The sequence below is a fragment of the Lissotriton vulgaris genome, chromosome 10, assembly GCF_964263255.1.
Source record: "Lissotriton vulgaris chromosome 10, aLisVul1.2, whole genome shotgun sequence".
NCBI classification, from domain to species: Eukaryota; Metazoa; Chordata; class Amphibia; order Caudata; family Salamandridae; genus Lissotriton; species Lissotriton vulgaris.
The window spans coordinates 806235995-806254935 of record NC_141698.1 but is presented as its reverse complement, the minus strand read 5'-3'; the positions used below and the strand labels follow the sequence as shown (position 1 = coordinate 806254935).

At 42.2% G+C, this 18941-nt stretch overlaps 1 protein-coding gene across 1 annotated transcript in view; it reads right to left on the bottom strand.

The window, feature by feature from the left end:
• MYRIP (myosin VIIA and Rab interacting protein) overlaps positions 1-18941 on the bottom strand; it is a 1654117-nt gene that overhangs the window by 922130 nt on the left and 713046 nt on the right. The window contains exon 3 of the mRNA XM_086941723.1: positions 8283-8504. Within this exon, the coding sequence (XP_086797849.1) occupies positions 8283-8504 (222 nt within the window). The remainder of the gene's footprint in view (positions 1-8282; positions 8505-18941) is intronic.

Below are 18941 nucleotides of genomic sequence, written 5' to 3'. Positions count from 1 at the left end.
TGGGACACTCTTCTCCATCACTGCCACTCTCTGTCACCACTGCCACTCTCTGACTACTCATGCCACCCTCTGGCCCACCCATGCCACCCTCTGTTTCATCACAGCACCCTCTGGTTGTCCAGTCAGTGTACATTATTGTGGCAACGCAAGCACACCTTCCCTGCCTCAAGTGACCTGAATTAATTTGGGGCTGATTAATGTGTCACAGAATATTTTTTTAGCTGGCACCTGCTTCCTTAGTGCTTCCTGATTAGTGATCTTTTGCACTTGCTAAGTGCTTTCATTGTTGCAAAATTAGTTACAACACCTGCCCTGCCCCAACTGACAATAATGAATTAGGGGCTGATTAATGGATTTGAACTTCCAGCCTGGCTCCTGCTTGTCTCCCTTAGCTGTAATTCAGGACCTTTGTGGCATATGTGTAACTATTCTGAGGTTCAGATGCCTATTGTTGCATCGCAAGAGCGGGAGCAACTCAACTACATGGTGAGCGAGACGCTGTAGTCGCAAGAGCGGGCGGTAAACAGCTGAGTGGCGGAAGAGGCACAGTGTAGCAAAAGCGGGCGGAATGGCAACTGAAACGGTAAAGGGGCGCCCCACTACAGCGTGTCTTCAGGTCAAACGGATTGTGGGACAAGGTCCAGAATGGAAGAGTCATGAAAAGGCAAAAAGTTCCGCCGGACCCCGGGAGCCGGCCGCCTATGTCGGGGGCGATCTCAGGCTACACCAGTGCTATAAGACTTGGGGAGGGAGTCGGAGCCAAGCGTCTTCTCCGAGTCCGTGCCATCACACCGCCCCTCGGGGGCCTCCGTCAAGCGGTTTAGGGAGGTACCATATAACATTGTTTTCAAATGCAGTCAGGTCCACAAACGGCCCTCACTTACTTTGAGAATAGTGAAGCTGCAGTAGGTGCAAATAAGCTTCAGACAGTGTTACAAGCGCTGCTCAGAACTCTGAACTATGGCACCCAACATCCAGAACTTATGCCATTTGAGCATGGCAGTGACATCGAAGCAACTCAGGGACCAAAACCATGAACGTACACTCACGTATGAAAATCTTACTTGGGGAGGGGGCAGGAGCCATGCGCCCCCTCCCAGTCCGCGCCACCACACCGTATGTTGAAAATCTGAAGCCATCGTTCTACAAACTCAACCAGCCTTGGATGGAAAAATCTAGAAGAATGTACAAACTGAAAACCAGTTTTGGTCTGCATAGCATCAGCAGCAACGCTTGCTATCAGAGTGCATGAGTTTCATGCTCGATCGATTGAGCTAGCCGGATCGGGCAACAAAAAGTATAAAATAGTTATGTAAATAGTTATTTAATAAAATGTTTTACTCTGTTACTTTGCTGGTGTGTTGTATATATTTATAATATTTGCATAGGGTTTGTCGTTATTTTGGGTGGGGTGGGGTGGGCGGCGGAGTCGAGCTGTCTTGCAGCCATCATGGTGTGGAGCTAAGTTCATCTTACTAGTTTCGTATTTCTCATGAGGGGTTGTTCTTAATGTTTCTATTTTAGCGAGGTCAAAAACAGATCCCATTAGTGGCCTACTGATTTTGCTCGATTCCTTTTGTTTTTTTAAAACTATTTTTCACTATCTCCAAAGACTAAACAGAGTATTGCGACTCTGTGCTTGTTTGTAAATACAGAATGAACCAAAGAGAACCAATTCTAAAACAGTAAATGCTTGGATAGCAATCAATCAAATAGAGAGAGAAGCAGGCACGACGGATTACAACGGGGGCAAAGGCCTGCGTTAACTACCCTTCACTATCTGCAAAGAGAGAGTACTGCTAAGAGAAAAGAGGGGGGGAAGGGGGGGCAGCGTTCAAAGCACATCAGCGTGCATAAACACGAAAATGTTTTTACCTATCATGTACTTGACATTTGACAGCATTTGATATTTGGTATTAAAAAACCATTGAAATTCACAGAAAAAACCATAGGTTTTAGGTCATATATAGTTAGGAATTTGCATTTACAAAACCTTGAAAATTCACTGAAAAAACCATAGGTTATAGACCATATATAGTTAGGAATTAGCATTTACAAAACCTTATTTTACTCACACAAAACCATTGAAATTCCATATATAGTTAGTTGCACTAACTATATATCGCGCACCCGCAATCCACTGCTGATGATGTCACATATTACATCATTCATGACATGGTCAGTGACACCACTGATGACATCACTGATGACATCTTAAATGACATCACTGATGACAACATCCAGTGACTGTATGTTTCTGTAAAGTTAAAATATGTCTTACATATTGAAGAATGAGTGGATTTATAAGTGTCTGGATGAAGGATTTAGTAGGTGCATGACTGACTGTATGAGTGAGTGATTAAATGTGTCTCACTGAGTGCATGGGTTAGTGACTAAACTGTCTTAATTTGTGCATCATTATGTCTGTTGTTCTATAAACTGCTGCATGTGTTGATCAGTAGCTAGATGATTAACTATATGGGTTATTGATTGGTTGCCCAAGTATTTGTATGGGAGACTGAGTGTGTGTGTGGGTGGCTGGGAGGTGTATGACTCTGTGCATAGATGTGTGAGCAATTGATTCACTAGATGTATGGTTTCAAAAGTGCATGTGGAAACAGCTCTATGGGAGGTTAACTGTGTGCATGAGTGTATTGGTGAGTGAATGGATATCTCAGTGCTACATGTCAAAGTAAGTACATATGTAAAACACAGTACATGTGAGAGTTGACATATATAAATAACTGTGCATAAGAGCCAGTGAATGTGTGAGTGGCTGTATGGATCATTGTGAACTTGTATCAGGGATTGTATAAGAGAGAAAATATGTGTTAGTATATGTTTGAATATGTAAAGTTTGTATAACTGTATAGTTGAGGAAATGGAGGTGTGATTGATTGTTTGCATGACTGACTAGTTGTGTGAGTAACTCCATGGATGAGTGACAGTCTGTGAGTGTCTGTTTACACTGATTGTATCTAAGGTTATATTAGAGTCTGAAGAGGTTCATTGTATTATCACATGAATGATATCATGAGTGATGTCACCAGTGATTTCATTTGAGATGTCATCAGTGATGTCATCAGTGAAGTCATTTGATATGTCATCAGTGATGTCATCAGTGATGTCATTTGAGATGTCATCAGTGATGTCATCAGTGATGTCACTGACCATGTCATGAATGATGTAGTATGTGACATCATCAGCAGTGGATTGCGGGTGCGCGATATATAGTTAGTGCAACTAACTATATATGGAATTTCAATGGTTTTGTGTGAGTAAAATAAGGTTTTGTAAATGCTAATTCCTAACTATATATGGTCTATAACCTATGGTTTTTTCAGTGAATTTTCAAGGTTTTGTAAATGCAAATTCCTAACTATATATGACCTAAAACCTATGGTTTTTTCTGTGAATATATATATATATATATATATATATATATATATATATATATATATATATATATATATATATACATATACACACACTGAAAAAATGAGAGCTTACAGGGATGTTATAGTTAGGCTCAGATTTCACTCAAACAAAATCAGTGTTATTCAGCAGTTAAAGCGACCTGAGTTATCTAGAACTTATGCTCCCACAATGCCCTGCTCATGACCTCACATATTACATCCCTCATGACATGGTCAGTAACATCACTGATGAAATATCAAATGACATTACTGATGACATCATCTAGTTAGTGGAAGTACTTTCTAAGAGTTTATGATTGTTAAACATATAGACAAACCTACTACAAAAGTTAAATTAGTATAATAGTTGCACTACTGAGTGATACTACTTCTAACATATATTATGTGAGTGGCAGTGTGACTGTATGTATCCATGTGTGAGTGGGTGGTTGAGTGGCCGCATGGGTGTGTGGTGGCAATATGGGTATATAGGTAGGTGTGTGAGTAGCTGTGTGGATGAGTGAGTAGTTGTATTGGTGAGTAAGTGAGTGTGTCAGTGGCTCTATGTGTGAGTGAGAATATGTGTGAGTGACTATATGACCGAGTGAGTGTTTGTCTGAATGGCTGTATGAGTGAGTGGCTAGGTGTGTAAGTGTCTGTAAGGGTGAGTGAGTGGCTGTTTGGTTAAAAGCGTTGGTGTGAGAGTGGCTGTATTAGAGTGTAGTAAATCCCCGGGGACCACCACCTCCCCAGGGATTTCATTTATTTTTGGGTGGGGGACCTCACGGACCCTCCGAAGCCCCAGGGACCGCCACCTCCCCGGGGCATTGAGTCAATGAATTAGCATCTGTGGGTGCTTCTTAGCCAGCACCTGTTTTTTCACTATTACAGGGGATTACCACTGACTTCTTCAGGGCTGAGGTCAGTTTCAAGTAGTCGCTTAAATCCAGTGATAATTCCAACCCGGATTTGCGCGGTAAACACGCCACGGCCAGGAGATCTGAAGAGTTCTATCTAATACTGCAAGATGGGGCATCTCTTCTTAAAGAAACACCCTCATATTTAGAAGCATATTTAGCTCTCCTGACACAAGACTAATTGTTCTATCTCTCCAGGAGCAGTACTTATCAGAACCCCTTCCTGATTGAGATTATCAGTGGATTTAAGAGACTACTTGAAACTGACCTCAGCCCTGAAGAAGTCGCGGGGTAATACCCTGTAACAGCAATGAAACTCATGTTAGCTAAAAAGGCTTAAAGACTTAACTGCCATGTCGACTTGGCAAGTGCACCCACTTGCTAGGCCCTACCCTTTCTTTTCTTACATATAGGACACCCCTGTAGTAGGCCCTAGGTACCCCCTGGGCAGGGTGCAGTGTATGTGAAAAGTAGGTCAGTACTGATGTGTGCAAAATGTTCTGATAGTGAAATACTGCCAATTTCGTTTTTCACTATTGAAAGGCTATCTGTGTCTATAGGACAGAATGGGGAGTTTGCTTATAACATCTTATTAACATAACTCCTTCTGGGAACAAGGTAGGAAAATAGAGTTTAGTATCCCTTAACTCAAAATCTAAAGATACTTTTATTACGAAAGGTGATTTTTTACATTCTGTGTTTGCAAATACCACTTTTAGAAAGTAGGTTTTTTCTTGCTTAGCCACCTAGTGTGCCTCTATTGGGTTGTGTATTGACTGTCCTGCTTTGGAGTGAAAGGGGCTGGGGAGGTGCAGTGGCACCAGAGAGTCTGGATGAGTCAGCGCTAGGCTGAATAGGCCTGGTCTGCATTTTGAGTGGAGGGAGGAGTAGCAACTGCACCTGAATAGGGCTGGCCTGCCTTCCACAATGATGGCTCTGCCCCCGTGATGTGTCTGTGACCCGGGCTTACACTTACAATGGGGAGTGTTAAGCACTGTAAGGAGATTTTTATGTGAACCCCAGAACTGGCTTGGACGGGGCTCAGAGCCTGTATAAAAAGAGGGGTCCAGACCCCAGACTTTTAGATTGTCAATGGAATTCAAGAGGACACTTCTCCAAGGAGAATAACTGGAGAGAAGGAGGAGCAGTACTGCCCCTTTGCTGTGTGTGGTTGGTCTGCAGTTGCTGTTTCTGCCAAGGAAAGGAGAAGGACTTTAATGTGTGATGCGTCCTCTGCCTGAAGGAGATCTCCAAGGGCCTGAGTGTGCTGGCCTCCTGTTCTGAAGTCTCAGGGACACAAAGCCTTCACCCCCAGCTCTTCTGACCTCTGCTGCTGTGAGTTCTGACCTTTGAGGAGGTGCCTGTGCCAGTATTGGACCTCTGGAGGTTGTTGCTGCTGTTTGGAACCTGGAAGAGAGAAGGAACTTGAAGAACTACAAAAACGACTCATTGCTCTTCTTGCAGCTGTTTTTCTGATGCATCTTCACAGAGCGAGAAGAATTTCCACGCATCACTGTGCACCTACAAAAACTGACGCAGCGCCTGTCACCGCTGCAAAATTTGATGCATCGGGGGTTGCAGCTGAAGGAAACTGATTCAGGGCCGCTCGCCGCCACTGTATCGATTAGCGACGCATTCCCGAATTTCAAAGCATCGCACCTATGCAACAAGTTTTCCCTACGCACCACCTACAGACCAGAACCGTCACAAAGAATCGACGCGTCACTTCCTCCTACAGACCGGATTCGATGCATCACTTCTCCTGCGTGCAGCAGAAATGTTTCATTGCCTCCCCAAGGTCTCAGGAACTGACGCATCTCTTTTCAAAGCTTCTTCACTCTGCAGATGTTTGGCCTTGTGAATTTCGACGTAACTACAGGTACTTTCAGTCAAAGTCATGAATTCATAGTTTTCTATATTACAAATTCTTGAAACCTTTTGAAAGTCATATTTTTAACTGTGTAGATTGGATTTTTCTCGTTTTGGTCTTGTTAAGTTTTGTTAAAGACATGTTTTTTTCTAAATTGTTGAGGTGTCTATTAGTGGTTTTTTCACTATGTTACTGTGAGTGTTGGTACAAATATTTTACACATTGCCTTGGGAATAAGCCTGCCTGCTCGTGCCAATCTACCAAGGGGGTGAGCAGCGGTTATCTAAAGTGTGTATCCCCTTACCCTGACTAGAAGGAAGGGTCCTTATTTGTACAAAAGTACCTACATCTGCCAACTAGAGACCCTAATTTCTAACACTAACCATTCCTGTTTTTCAGCATTCCACATTAAAGCATACTGATGTGGTGTTGTGCAACTTGAGGTTCTATAGGAGAATCCTTGCATTTCATATATTATACAGCTGTAGTGATAAAATATGGTACATTCCATCAACAGTATATGGGATCAGGGAAAAGCTATATATCACTACTGGGAACTAAATTATTTTTAAAATATGTTTGTAGCAAGAATTACAAAGCAGGAAAGGTAACTAAACTTCTCCATAATATTCCAAAATGCATTCAAGGATATATTTTCTGTGTGGATCATATTAGCAAAATGCTCATAGAAAACTCTAAACAGAGTAATTTTCATAAACTGATTATATCGCATTGCTTCTAGAGTTTAACCCTCACTCCCAAACAAAACTTTCTCTTAGAGGCAGCCTAGCATGTACAGCCTGTACAGTTAGCGAGGGGAGACAGCGTGATACAAAGGGTTGTCACCCAAGTGACTGAGGGAACATTTGAAACCTGAAAAGTACAATCATTGTGCTATTTGTCACATTCATTTCTATATATTTGTAATGCATTCTTAAAAAATATCTATCCATTTTTGCTACTTTTATGAAGCTAGTAGGACGGGTGTTAATGAAATAAACAGCCATCCGTACAAACAGCGTTTGTGATTTCCTGTGTTTACATGCACCAGCACATTAAAACCAGACCTATTGTCAGTCAGTCAGTCAGACCTATTGGTTTTGCCAATGCTTTTACTAATATAGGTCGAGAAATTCTAGTGCTACGATGCTGAGCAGTGTACGTTATACCTTGGTTGGTGTTGCTATTATACTGGACCTGATTTTTTGCCCACTTTGTGAGCAAGGCTGTGCAATGGCGGAGGTAAGACTGAGCGAGGCTTGTCTGTTGATAAGCAAGAAAGTGAAATACTGTCAAAAAATCATCTTCCCATATTCTTCTACCTATAATTGCTTCCAATTAGTCTCACATGCCACACATTTTACATTGCATAATGCATATTCGTGCCCGTTTGACTCGAAATGAATTTTCCTGGGCCTGAATTTCCCATTGCACATGTGGGGTTTATATTGATTAGATATGTTTTTTGTTCAATGGAAGTCAATACCTGTGTTACATAGAAAACATTTCACTCAAGTCAACGCATCTCTGAGTAGCTCTTGTTACATTTACTGGTCTTTCTTTTACTTTTCTTCTGTGTTTTCCATTAATTTCTGAACATCTCTCCACCAAATTTAAAAGGAATATAAGGACCAGATGTACTAAAAAACTGGTCGCAAAAAGTGGTCGTACATATGAACACCTACTTTTTGTGACCAGTGTTAATTTTGCCATGCAACCTATGTATCAGTTGCAAAACGACAAAGGGGAAACCTACATTGCAAATCAGTTATCACCTCCTTTGAGGTGCTGGTAGCTGATCAATAGTCTGTTTACACAATGACAGTTGCAAACTATAGATAAAAGCCATGCAGAAACACATTAGGAGAGACTGTCCCTTTCGGGTGTCTTCCTATAAATCTATTCTGCAACTCATAGAATGAGTTTAAGACATACCAAAAATACATGTTATGGGTGCAGACCATGTGATTTTGTTAACTGCAGACTTTGCAATCAGAAAATGGCGTTGTGCATCTGACCCATAGATGGCTTTCATCCAGATTGCTTGGTGATGGCTTGAACATTCCAACACATCCTTACCTTGTCTGCTGACATACAGTGCAGATCCAGGCCCTTTCCTTCTTCTGGTAGGAGCTGCAGTTCTTACAGATGTTGTACTTGCAGTCTAGGCACTGCCGCTTGCTGTTGATGATGAATGTGAATGGCGTGCAGCAGCGGATACAGCAATGCTCGTTAAACTTTTGCTGTTTCGCAAGGATTGAGCACTTGCTACCTTCTTCGTCGAGTTTCTGCTTCATTTCACTAAAAAATAAATAGCACATGTTGTATTATACAGTTAACATAAAACAGACATAAAGGAGTTCGTAGGCAGGTTACTTAAAAATTCTGACAATAAATAGTTAATAAATTACGAGTCCATCTCAAAATGGTGGATTGAAATATGGAGGCAGAACTGGAAGTTCATGGTTCAAAGTTCTGGAATGCCCCGAACCACACCTGCAATGAAATAACCCAACCCCTGTGCTTCAAGAAAATCTTGAAAAGTAACTTTTCACTCGGGTAAAAGTCATATATTTAGATAGACTCCTACTACACTCCAGTATCTTGATATTTACCGATGTATGCAGATATACAGTGCTCTATAGTTGCATTATGGTGATGTACAGCGCTCTCTAATAAATAAACAAGCATTTTCAACATATGGGTGTAAAATCTCTAATCACATTCATTGGCCAAACTGAGGATGGTCATCACTTCATAGACATGGATTTGATATACATTTATTTTACAAGATTCAGTAATTGTGAGTTGTACTAATTAACCCTGGACCGAGTATTCCGCTCCACCAGCGGAGTTTGAGGAGTTTTACCAACTCCGTGCTCCGCTGGGACCGTGAAGTTGCGGCCAGCAACCTTTCAATTATTTTTTTTAAATCCCACTTACCTTCTCTGCGGGCCACCCTCCTCCTCGCCTTGGTGTCTTCTTCCTTCTGTCGGCCTCCTCCTTGCGTCCCCACTTGTATTACATCTTGCATGAACTGCCAGTTCACGCAAGATGCAATAAGTAAGGGGACACGAGGAGCACGACGGAAAGAAGAAGACACCGAGGTGAGGAGGAGGGTGGCCCGAAGAAGGTAAGTGGGATGTAAAAAATAAAATCCAGCAGAAAAGGTAACTGTTTTTTTCTAAAAAAATTTGAACTTTCTGTGGGCTGGGGAGGAGTGGAGCGTTGTTCCACTGTGTTTTTTTTTTATAAATCCGTGCAACTACGCACAAAATACTGATCGCAGTGTCCTACTAGTATTTTTGAGACTAGTAAAGAATTTTAAAAACCAATTTATGTACTAATAGTTCGGTGTTTAAAATGCCAAATCATAGTGGGTCAGACTCCGACCTACCTCATGAACATTAAACACCTGGCTTCTAAGCCTTTCCCCGGTTCTAAGCCTTTTTTTTTTTATATGTTTGGGGTAGTTTGCACTTAAACCTTATAAAATGTTTCTACAAAAGGTACCCACACCAAATGTACGTACTTTTCTCCTAACATACTGAGAATTCCAAAGGACCTGAGAGTTTGTTGAAATCCCATCGGGGAACTGAGAAAATAGCCCAAATATAGCTAATTTGTGTTTTTGGGGGAAAAGGTTCATTTTTCAGGAACAAACAGGTTCTTTAAAAAAATAAATTTTTACCAGTTTTGTGGTCTTTTGATTGACTCTATTTTTCCAGATTTCTGTGAGCCGTTCTACTTGCAGTTAAACATTGTAAAAATAAAAAAAATCGGAAAATATGTTGGAAAAAATAGACATTGGTGACAATTTTTTCATCCGTACTTTTTGGCAAGATGGCTGATTTACAGCCCACAGCACATGGCTGTTTTTAGCCCCTCTGCACTTGCAGGGAAACCTGGAAGTTGTTTCCTGAGTGCTGGTCCTGCAACTGATGCACATCACTTGCAGAACAGTAGCCACCCCTGGACCAGAGTGGGAAAGATTCCTGCTCCAACTCAAGGGGGTGTAACAAATGAAGAGCAGCACACAACAGTTGCTGGACTGGTGCCAGGCTCTTTGACATGACCTCCAAGACAGTACCATCCAGTCATGAGCACTCTTGACATGGAGGACACATCAATAGTTTCTAAGGGAAGTAGATCAAAAATTGTGAGTCACTACAATTGGAGGCCATCACAGGGATGGTGGCCTGCTGGGGTCAGCCTATGACGATGTCTGTCATTGCTTTCTAATTAAGCAAATGTCATTTTCCTTAAGAAAATGTGATGCTGTTTTAAAATAATATTTTTGTTTTTCAGTTTGTATTTTTAAGAGTTGGCATTGGTCCCCTGGACAACTATCTACTCTTTAGCAAACCTTTTTGTTTACTTTCACAAAGGGATCCCAAAGGGACCGTTTTCCTTTTGTGAATGCATTGTGTGGTACACAAACAAGGATGCGTAGTCCAGGTGTAGAAGTAGATTCTTCTTTATTAACAAGTAGTTAGGTGGCAGGTTACAGGATAGGAAGTTACAAGGAGAAAATCCTACCAGGAGAGAACTACCAGCTCCTCAGCCTGAGATGACCAACTGACAATCTCAACACAGTGAGGCACACTAACATTCCATGATGTCACAGGACATTCTGATAAAGTGGTAGAGAGGGAAAATACATAGAAACCATTTACCACACATTGCATATCATTTAAGATGTTGGTAAAATATCAATGTTTTGCAATTGGTTTTCGGTCAGAAAACATTGATACGTAACATACGGATGAACCTACAACACACCCCTTCCAAACACCCAATCGGTATTCATTTGGATTCACATTTTAAGAGTCAGAATAACCTTTAGTCTCCTAAAATGGGATTAGTACATAGGAAAAATTATTTTAACAGTTGCAAATGTGACCGTTAAAAGGCTTAGTACATCTAGCCCTATACTAGAAACACTAATCAGCAAAACACACCGATCCTGTGGGCTTTATTCTGCTAAAGAATGTTAAATCCCACCAAATGCGACATTATGTTTCAGAGTTGGTGACATCAAACCACATGCTTAACACATACAGGCGGGAGGCAAAACCTGAGGTCAGAGGGTATTACTGCAGACTTACGGTCTGATTCAGACAGCTGTTTTTTATGAGTAAATTCGACTTACCAACAGATGTTCAGGAGTAAGTCATAGGGTCCTTTATGAAGGGGGTAGAAGGTGCATCGTTTTCCCAGGCGCCACACTTGTGCTGCAACATTCATTTGTAGATGTAAGGGGCACAGATCTGCCTATTCTGTGCTTCTCTAAAGTTCATGTTTTAAAACTCTGAAACGATCCCTCATGCTTTGAAGGGCGCCGCTTCGGATTGTGAGCCTCGGCCCCACCTCTGACATGGCTGTAGGTCATGGTTGCTTGCAGCAGAATCTTTGTACACCCGTCCCTTTATTCTTGAATTACTCACCGTCATAACGGAGTTGTCAGAGATCAACCCCTAACAGCTACACAACATCTATTGTCTTTTTATGAAAAAGTATTCTTAAAGAACACCGAGGCAGTCACATCCAGAAAGGTGGATGTGGATATCACAGAATTCCAGATAGATATTATTAGAAAAGGCTGGATTACACTACTCCGTGAACAAGTTGCATGGAAGAGGATAAATGTTCATTAAATAACAAGCACAAATGTGAGCAATTATTTTTATTATGAATTTCCATATTCTTATGCTCATTAGAAACCACATTAAGGACTCGTTCAAGCCTTATTGTCACTCTGATTGGATTCCTGTAATGGTGCCTAACTGCTCTCCCCAAAGAGCCGAATGCCAGCCCTAATATGATTCTGAGTACAGCATCGCTTATCATGTCTGACAAGCTGTGTATGGAGCTCAGATCACAGAAGCCGTCACTTATCTGCTCATTTCAGTTAACAAACTTATGTTGATATTTAAAGGCATTTTTGAGATAATGATCTCCCGTACAGAAGGGCAGAAACATAATCTAAGCGATGACCTCTTTGCTTCTTATACTATGTCTTGGATTGTAAAATAGGGCAATCCTTCAATTTCGATAGCCGCTTGTTGCCAGTGAGTCCTGCATTCTTTTAAGAACAGTGCATACCTTCCTACAGATAAAACAAATATGTTGTCTAATTAATTAATTCTGCAATTTAGGGAAAGCACCATACAGCCAACTGACAACGCCTTTTCAATGCATATGTGATATCTGGAAAAATCAAAATGTGAATTTGCATAGTTTATACCGGATTCACAAAGCATGAATTAGTTCTAAGAGCATTCAATCTATATGTTTATGTTGTAAACCATCGTATATGTTAAATACATACATTGCGATTAGTGGAGACTAGCCAGTATTCCTTGGGGAGAGTTAAAGGAGTATCTACAGAAATGTATTACAAAAAAGGTGATTACTTTTTTGGTATTAAGAAGCATAAGGCAATGCATTTCTGTAAGGACGAAAGTCCCAGACAACCTCAATGAGCTACTCACCTCACCAGTTCATCCTGTGTCCTCAAAGTTCCCACTCTGATTTTTAATTTCCTGAAGTAGTTTGAGGGGACTCGAATACCTAGAGACCCTACAAACTAGAGATGTGTGCTCCTCAGAGGCATCCCTAGGAAAAGTCTTTAGGGGAGACCCTGTTGGTATCACCAGTCTTCGTCCTAATTGTGTAGCACCCGTTAGTTATCACCGGCGGAGCACAGCCTGATTGTCACTGCTTGGTAGGTTTTGAAGTACCTAGGTGCAGACATAGGAACTGCCCAATGGCCTTCCCTTGCAAATTGAATTCAGGTGCATGGGCCAATGTAGGCCCATTCATGTTTGTTTATACAAATAAATGCTTTGCAAACACTATAGGTGAGTCAAATTGTAGGGTTACTGCGTGTGTTTAAACTTGTGGGGGGGATCATGAGCTGTGTTCAATGCTCAAGAAGGGAATTCTCATTGAGCATTTATCTAGGTCAGCGCTCTAGTTGTAGAGGCTGACGCGATCAATCGGCTTTCAAAAACCGCCGATGACGCTTCCGCATTTGGCGCCTCTAGTTAGAGCACTATTCTTGAGTGAAGGGCTGATTTTTTTGCACTTAGTTTTAAAAAGAAGTATATTTTTATTCATTGCTGCTACTGTGTGTGTTTAAACTTGTGGGGGGGATCACGAGCTGTGTCCAATGCTTGAGGGGGGAATTCTCATTGCGCATTAATCTAGGTCAGCGCTCTAGTTGTAGACGCTGATGCGATCACTCGGCTTTAAAAACCGCCGATGATGCTTCCGTGCAGTAGACACGCGCAGCAGGCGTGCCACCGGTGCACCAAAGACAAGCCCTTCTGCGCCCTTCCGGGCCAGACCAGGCCCAGGGGCCAGAACCCCTGTTGAACTCTCCTCTTTTAGACATATGTATACCAGGGAACAGCTCACCAAACCTAGAGGTAAGATCAAAAGTAAGTGCTTTCATGTTATGATACTAGATAGGATGAGCCCTCCTTGCACTCACTGTGATTTAAAATTTTGTCCCACTCTTATACCCCATGGAATTACGGATGATAATAATAAAATAAAATGCTACTTCTGAATTGCCGATCTTTACCTAAACATGCTATTGAGATACACTTACTCATTGAGGACAATAGCCCGGATATTCTGTTTCTTACTGAAACCAGGCTAAATAAGGAGTCTGATCATGCTATTGTCAGAGCTTTGCCCCCAAATTATGTCATTATGAGACAAGATCGAGATAGCGGCTGAGGCGGGGGCATTGCTATCATCTACAAAAATATTTTTAGATGTAGGTTTACTAATAATCCCTTACCTGACTGTGAGAGTTTAGCTTTCTCAATTAGCTTTTCTCCCACTAATACCTTTTCAGGAATTTTAATATATCGCCCCCTGGGTGAATCTACTGATTTTTGCAAGGATCTCCCAGATATTGTCGCCAATTTGGCAAGCCCCCACCTAATTTTTCTATCCTGGGTGATTTTAATATACACTTCGATGAATTGTCTCTTGATATTATTGAAGGCTAGGACACATTTCAACTCAAGCAAAAAGTGAGTGGCCCTACCCATGATCATGGCTATTTGCTTGATCCTATTTTTACTAATATACAGAACCTTGCGGTGGCTGACACTATCCCGGTCCCCTGGTCAGACCATTTCTTACTCTCAACATGGGTACTATCTGACCCCCTGTTGCCACTCGCAAAAATAAGAAAATGTAGTCGCATCTGGTCCAAATTACCGGTAGGAAAGTGGATCACCGAGTTAAATAATTCAGTCCCCTTACCTCAGGCAAACCCCATTATTGCCAATAATAATTATAATAACTGGCTAGAAGGTTTTCTAGATATAGTCCTTCCCAGGAAAACAATCCTTTCATGGAGTGGGAATCAACAAAAAAGCCATCGGCCTTATTTATGAGGCCCCTTGCGCCATCGGAACTTCACTTTTCATGAAGTTCCGTGGCGCAGAAGCCTGCTTGGTATTTATCATGCAGCAGTACGCCAGTTTTTGTGGCGTACTGCTGCCTGATAAATATCAGTCCCTTTAACGCAGTGTTCTGCATTAAAGGGGCGTGCAATGGGTGTTGCTGGGGGCGTTCCCAGCAACATCCATGGCCTTTTGACACTGCCCCAGATTTACGAGAAATCGTAACTCTGAAGCAGTGCCAAAAGCTTACGCCTCCCAAGGGGAGGCGTAAGAGAGGCGCAACAGGGAGAAATGTCTTTATTTCTCCTCGTATTTCCTTTTTCTATGTGTGCTGCATTCTGCAGCACACTTAGAAAGAGGAAAAGCCTCTTGTGATTATTTTTGTACAGAAAGGTTTCCCTTCCTGTACAAAAATAATCTTCCCCGCAATGCAGGCACCCTTGCACCATTGTGCAAGGGTGCCTGCGCTAGCGCAAGCAGCCCATTGTGCGCTGGCGCAGGGGAAAAGGACAGGAATGCGCCGTATCTTATAGATACGGCGCATTCCTGCCCTTTTCTTTTGCCGTAGGGAAGCACAGCAGGAAGGCCTGCTGCGCTTCCCTACGACAAAAAGTCATAAATGAGGCCCCTGGTATTTTCAGAAACTGAGGCAACTCAAACAATCGAGCAAAAAATTGAAAAGGAAAGGAGAACTCATTATTCTGAGAATAAAAATGCCAAATACAGAGAGGCAATTAAACTGTACAAAAAATAAATAAAGGCAGCTCAATCGAGCTATAACTATGATAAGATTGTCTCCACAGCCAACTCCCCCGCCAAATTTTTAAAATCACAAAATCTCTTCTTACACTTCCCAGCCCTTTTTCTGCCCCCAATAGCTCTCAGCAGCGGTGTGATGAAATTGCAGAGTATTTTTCAGCTAAAGTCCAGAAGATCTACAAGACTTTTTCACATCCTAACCCCATTAATGACAGTGTCATCTCGAAACAGCTAACCTTGTTGGAAAGTGCCCCCCTCTTTCCTTATCATCCACGCAGGAACTCCTCAGACAATTGAAATCGGGCTCTCTCACAGACCCTGCCCCTCCGTCTATTCTAAATCTAATCCCCGAAATAGTTTCTCCAGTCATACGGGATGTGATAAATTCCTCCCTCCTTAACGAAGTGGTGCCCCCTCTTTGGAAACAGGCTAGGGTCAAGGCACTCTTAAAAAAGGCAAATCTTGACCCGAAGCACTGGGCAAACTATCAACCCATTTCCTTGCTGCCTGGAATCAGGAAGTTAGCTGAAAAACATGTCAATTAGGTCCTGTAAACATTTCTGGAAGACAATAAGTGTCTGCATCCCTCTCAAACAGGCTTTAGATGTCAACAGGGTACTGAGACGGCCCTTATTGTTGTGATAGAAGAGACCAGGAAAATCATGGATGACGAAGGCAGCTCTGCTCTGATATTGTTAGATCTTAGCGCAACCTTTGACACTGTCAGTCATCAACTTATGATTCAGAGACTTTAGGAGGTGGGGGTGGCAGGAGCTGTGTTGGACTGGTTTCAGTCCTTCCTTGAAAATCGCTGCTTCTGCATCTATGAAGGCGAAGTTGCATCAGAGTATATCCCTCTGCTGTGTGGAGTCCCCCAAGGATCATCACTAAGTCCCACTATGTTCAATATTTACATGAGTTCTTTAGCTGAATTGGTGTATCCTTGGGGGATCCAGATCATCACTTATGCCGACGATACCCAATTAGTGGTCTCCCTTAGTCAGAAGGACAAATTTGAGCCTGGTCTTACATCATGCTTGGGAAAGATCTCTGAATGAATGTATAAGTCATTTTCTAAACTAAACGGAGCTAAAACAGAACGTATGCTTCTTGGGCAGGTGTCTGGGTCCTCCACCTGTTCCAAAAACTAAGATTAAGAGTCTGGAAATTTGGCTCGATTGTAAGTAGATTTAAAAGATCAGGCTTGTAAAGTTGCAGCTAGTTGTTATGGACTTCTCAGGATGATAAGAAAGATCCTTCCTCTTCTTCCTTTTGATGCTAGACACGTGTTAGTCCAGGAGCTGATACTCTTGTGACTGGACTATGCAAACACAGTGTACCTCGGTGCACCCCAGGAAACTACCAACAGATTACAAATTGTTCAGAACTGTGCTGCCCGCCTATTAATGAACATCCCTAAATGCAGTTCAGTCAAACCAGCCCTTATCAGTTTGCATTGGCTTCCCATTCAGGCCAGAGTTGGCTTTAAGGTGATGTGCATTGTTCACAAAGCCATCTCCGCATAAGGCTCCCCATTGATCCAGTCTATGGTTCAACTTTATCACCCTAACAGGATGCTGAGATCCAATCATAAATGCTTACTCATAGTGCCTTTGATTAAGCAAGTTCGAACAGGAGGTCGGCGGTTCTCATACTATGCAGCCAAGCTATGGAACCAAATTCCGGAGCATATCCGCCTGGAACCTAACAACTTTAGTTTCAGGAAACAGGTGAAACCTTTCCTTTTCTCCTGAGTTGTGCTTGCTGACTGAGGCGCCACATTAAGCGCTGGGATGCCCTCTAATAGCCATGCGCTTTATAAGTGCATATTCATTCATACCAATTAATTACTGCAAACATGTATTTTACTTTGAGAAAGGCATTGCGATATGGAGAACGAGTGCTGCCCACTGAGGACAACCCACCTTCCACTTTTGCTTCCTGCTCTCTTTTGGTTTACCCTATGTGGAAGGAATGGGCAATGCCTCCAACCAGATTAGCATCCATAGTACTTACTTGAGCACCCACAATAGTTACCTGAGCAGTTGTGTGTAGACAGAAGCTCCTGCTCCAACCTACCGCTCTGTGTAGGAAAAGCTTGAACTGTCCTTAATGGCTGGCTATTTGCATTTAGGAATTTAGGAATTCATAAGACTGTAATTAACAATTGGCGTGCGTCCAGCTGCCTTGCTTGAGGAATATATGCTGGAGCTACCAGCCACTCACTAATCATTCCTTCGTCTTGGACCCCCATTGCTCCTTATTGTTGTGGTACATCGGAGCGAGAAGTCAGCATGCAGCCAACTACCTCCTGGCTATGACAAAGAGTAAGGTCCTACTGATACTCTACTGCCTGGAATATTGCTGTTGTTTGCCATGCCCTTAGTGGGATCCCCTTTAAACAGTCAATGAGTCCTGCATCACTGACGACAGCTTGCTCCCTATCTAGACCCTCTCACTCTGCACAACTGATGGAGATGGGATGACTGGGAGACTGACTGCTGAAAGTGCAGGTGAGACTAACTTTTATTACATTTTTTATCTAATGCTTTGCTGCACTCTTTGTCTGTGCTGAGTCTTCACAAAGTGCATAGATGACTTAATGGTTAAGGTGCTTCATAAATGCCATGGATCACACTGGCCAAGACTGCCAGACCAGCAAGCAGTTCAGCAGCCAGTAACCAGATCTCTGGAGTTTGATGACGCACTAAGGTTGGTGTACCCCCTCTGTATCCACAAAATCAATACACAAACCTTTAAGTCATTCATTGTCCGCTTGCTTTGCAGGTACCCTTGACACTGGAATAGTCATAGCATTTTGCGATACGTTAATTTAGATGTTTGTGAACCTCCATGGTAGCAAACCACTGATTTCAAAGCTACACAGTAGCCCATGTAAGTACGTAGTTAACAAAAGTGGGCAGTCGGATGAAGTAAAACCTAAAGTGGCAGTGAAAAATCATCTTGAATCCTTTGTGCTAGATTCTTTTTTATTCCATCAAAAGTGTAAGTGCTCAATGTGCACACTGAAGATTGCAATTCCACTGAGCTTTTGAACTGAATTTCATTACATAGAGACATAGTCACCTACAGACCTGGGGAGACACATCTGGTCCCCATACCCACGGTGTGAGATTCGCTGTCTGGAAGACAGTTAGAGTACCAGCTAGCCACAATGATCCAAAAGACGTTAACAAATTCTCACAAAGGGAGATTGGTTCCTTTCTGTGGTTACTAAATTAGAGCGCAAAACGCTTTTACACATAAGACACCAAAAACATTTCCGGTCACAATGATATGTATCCTGACATGTTCCTCAATTATTAATTGCCAAAGCACTAGTACCTGTGTTGGTTCCACAATGAGCATGTAAGTCCTCATTGGAGATCTCAACAACACTAAAGGCCTCCACGGACAGTTTGTTCTCAACTCGCAATAGATTAATCAGAAGCCACGCGCGGAGATACCCCTTCGGGGCTGATTCACGCGCGATACAAGACTATAAATAAATAAATTAATTAAGGGAACACCTGGGGTTGTGCCTGGAAAG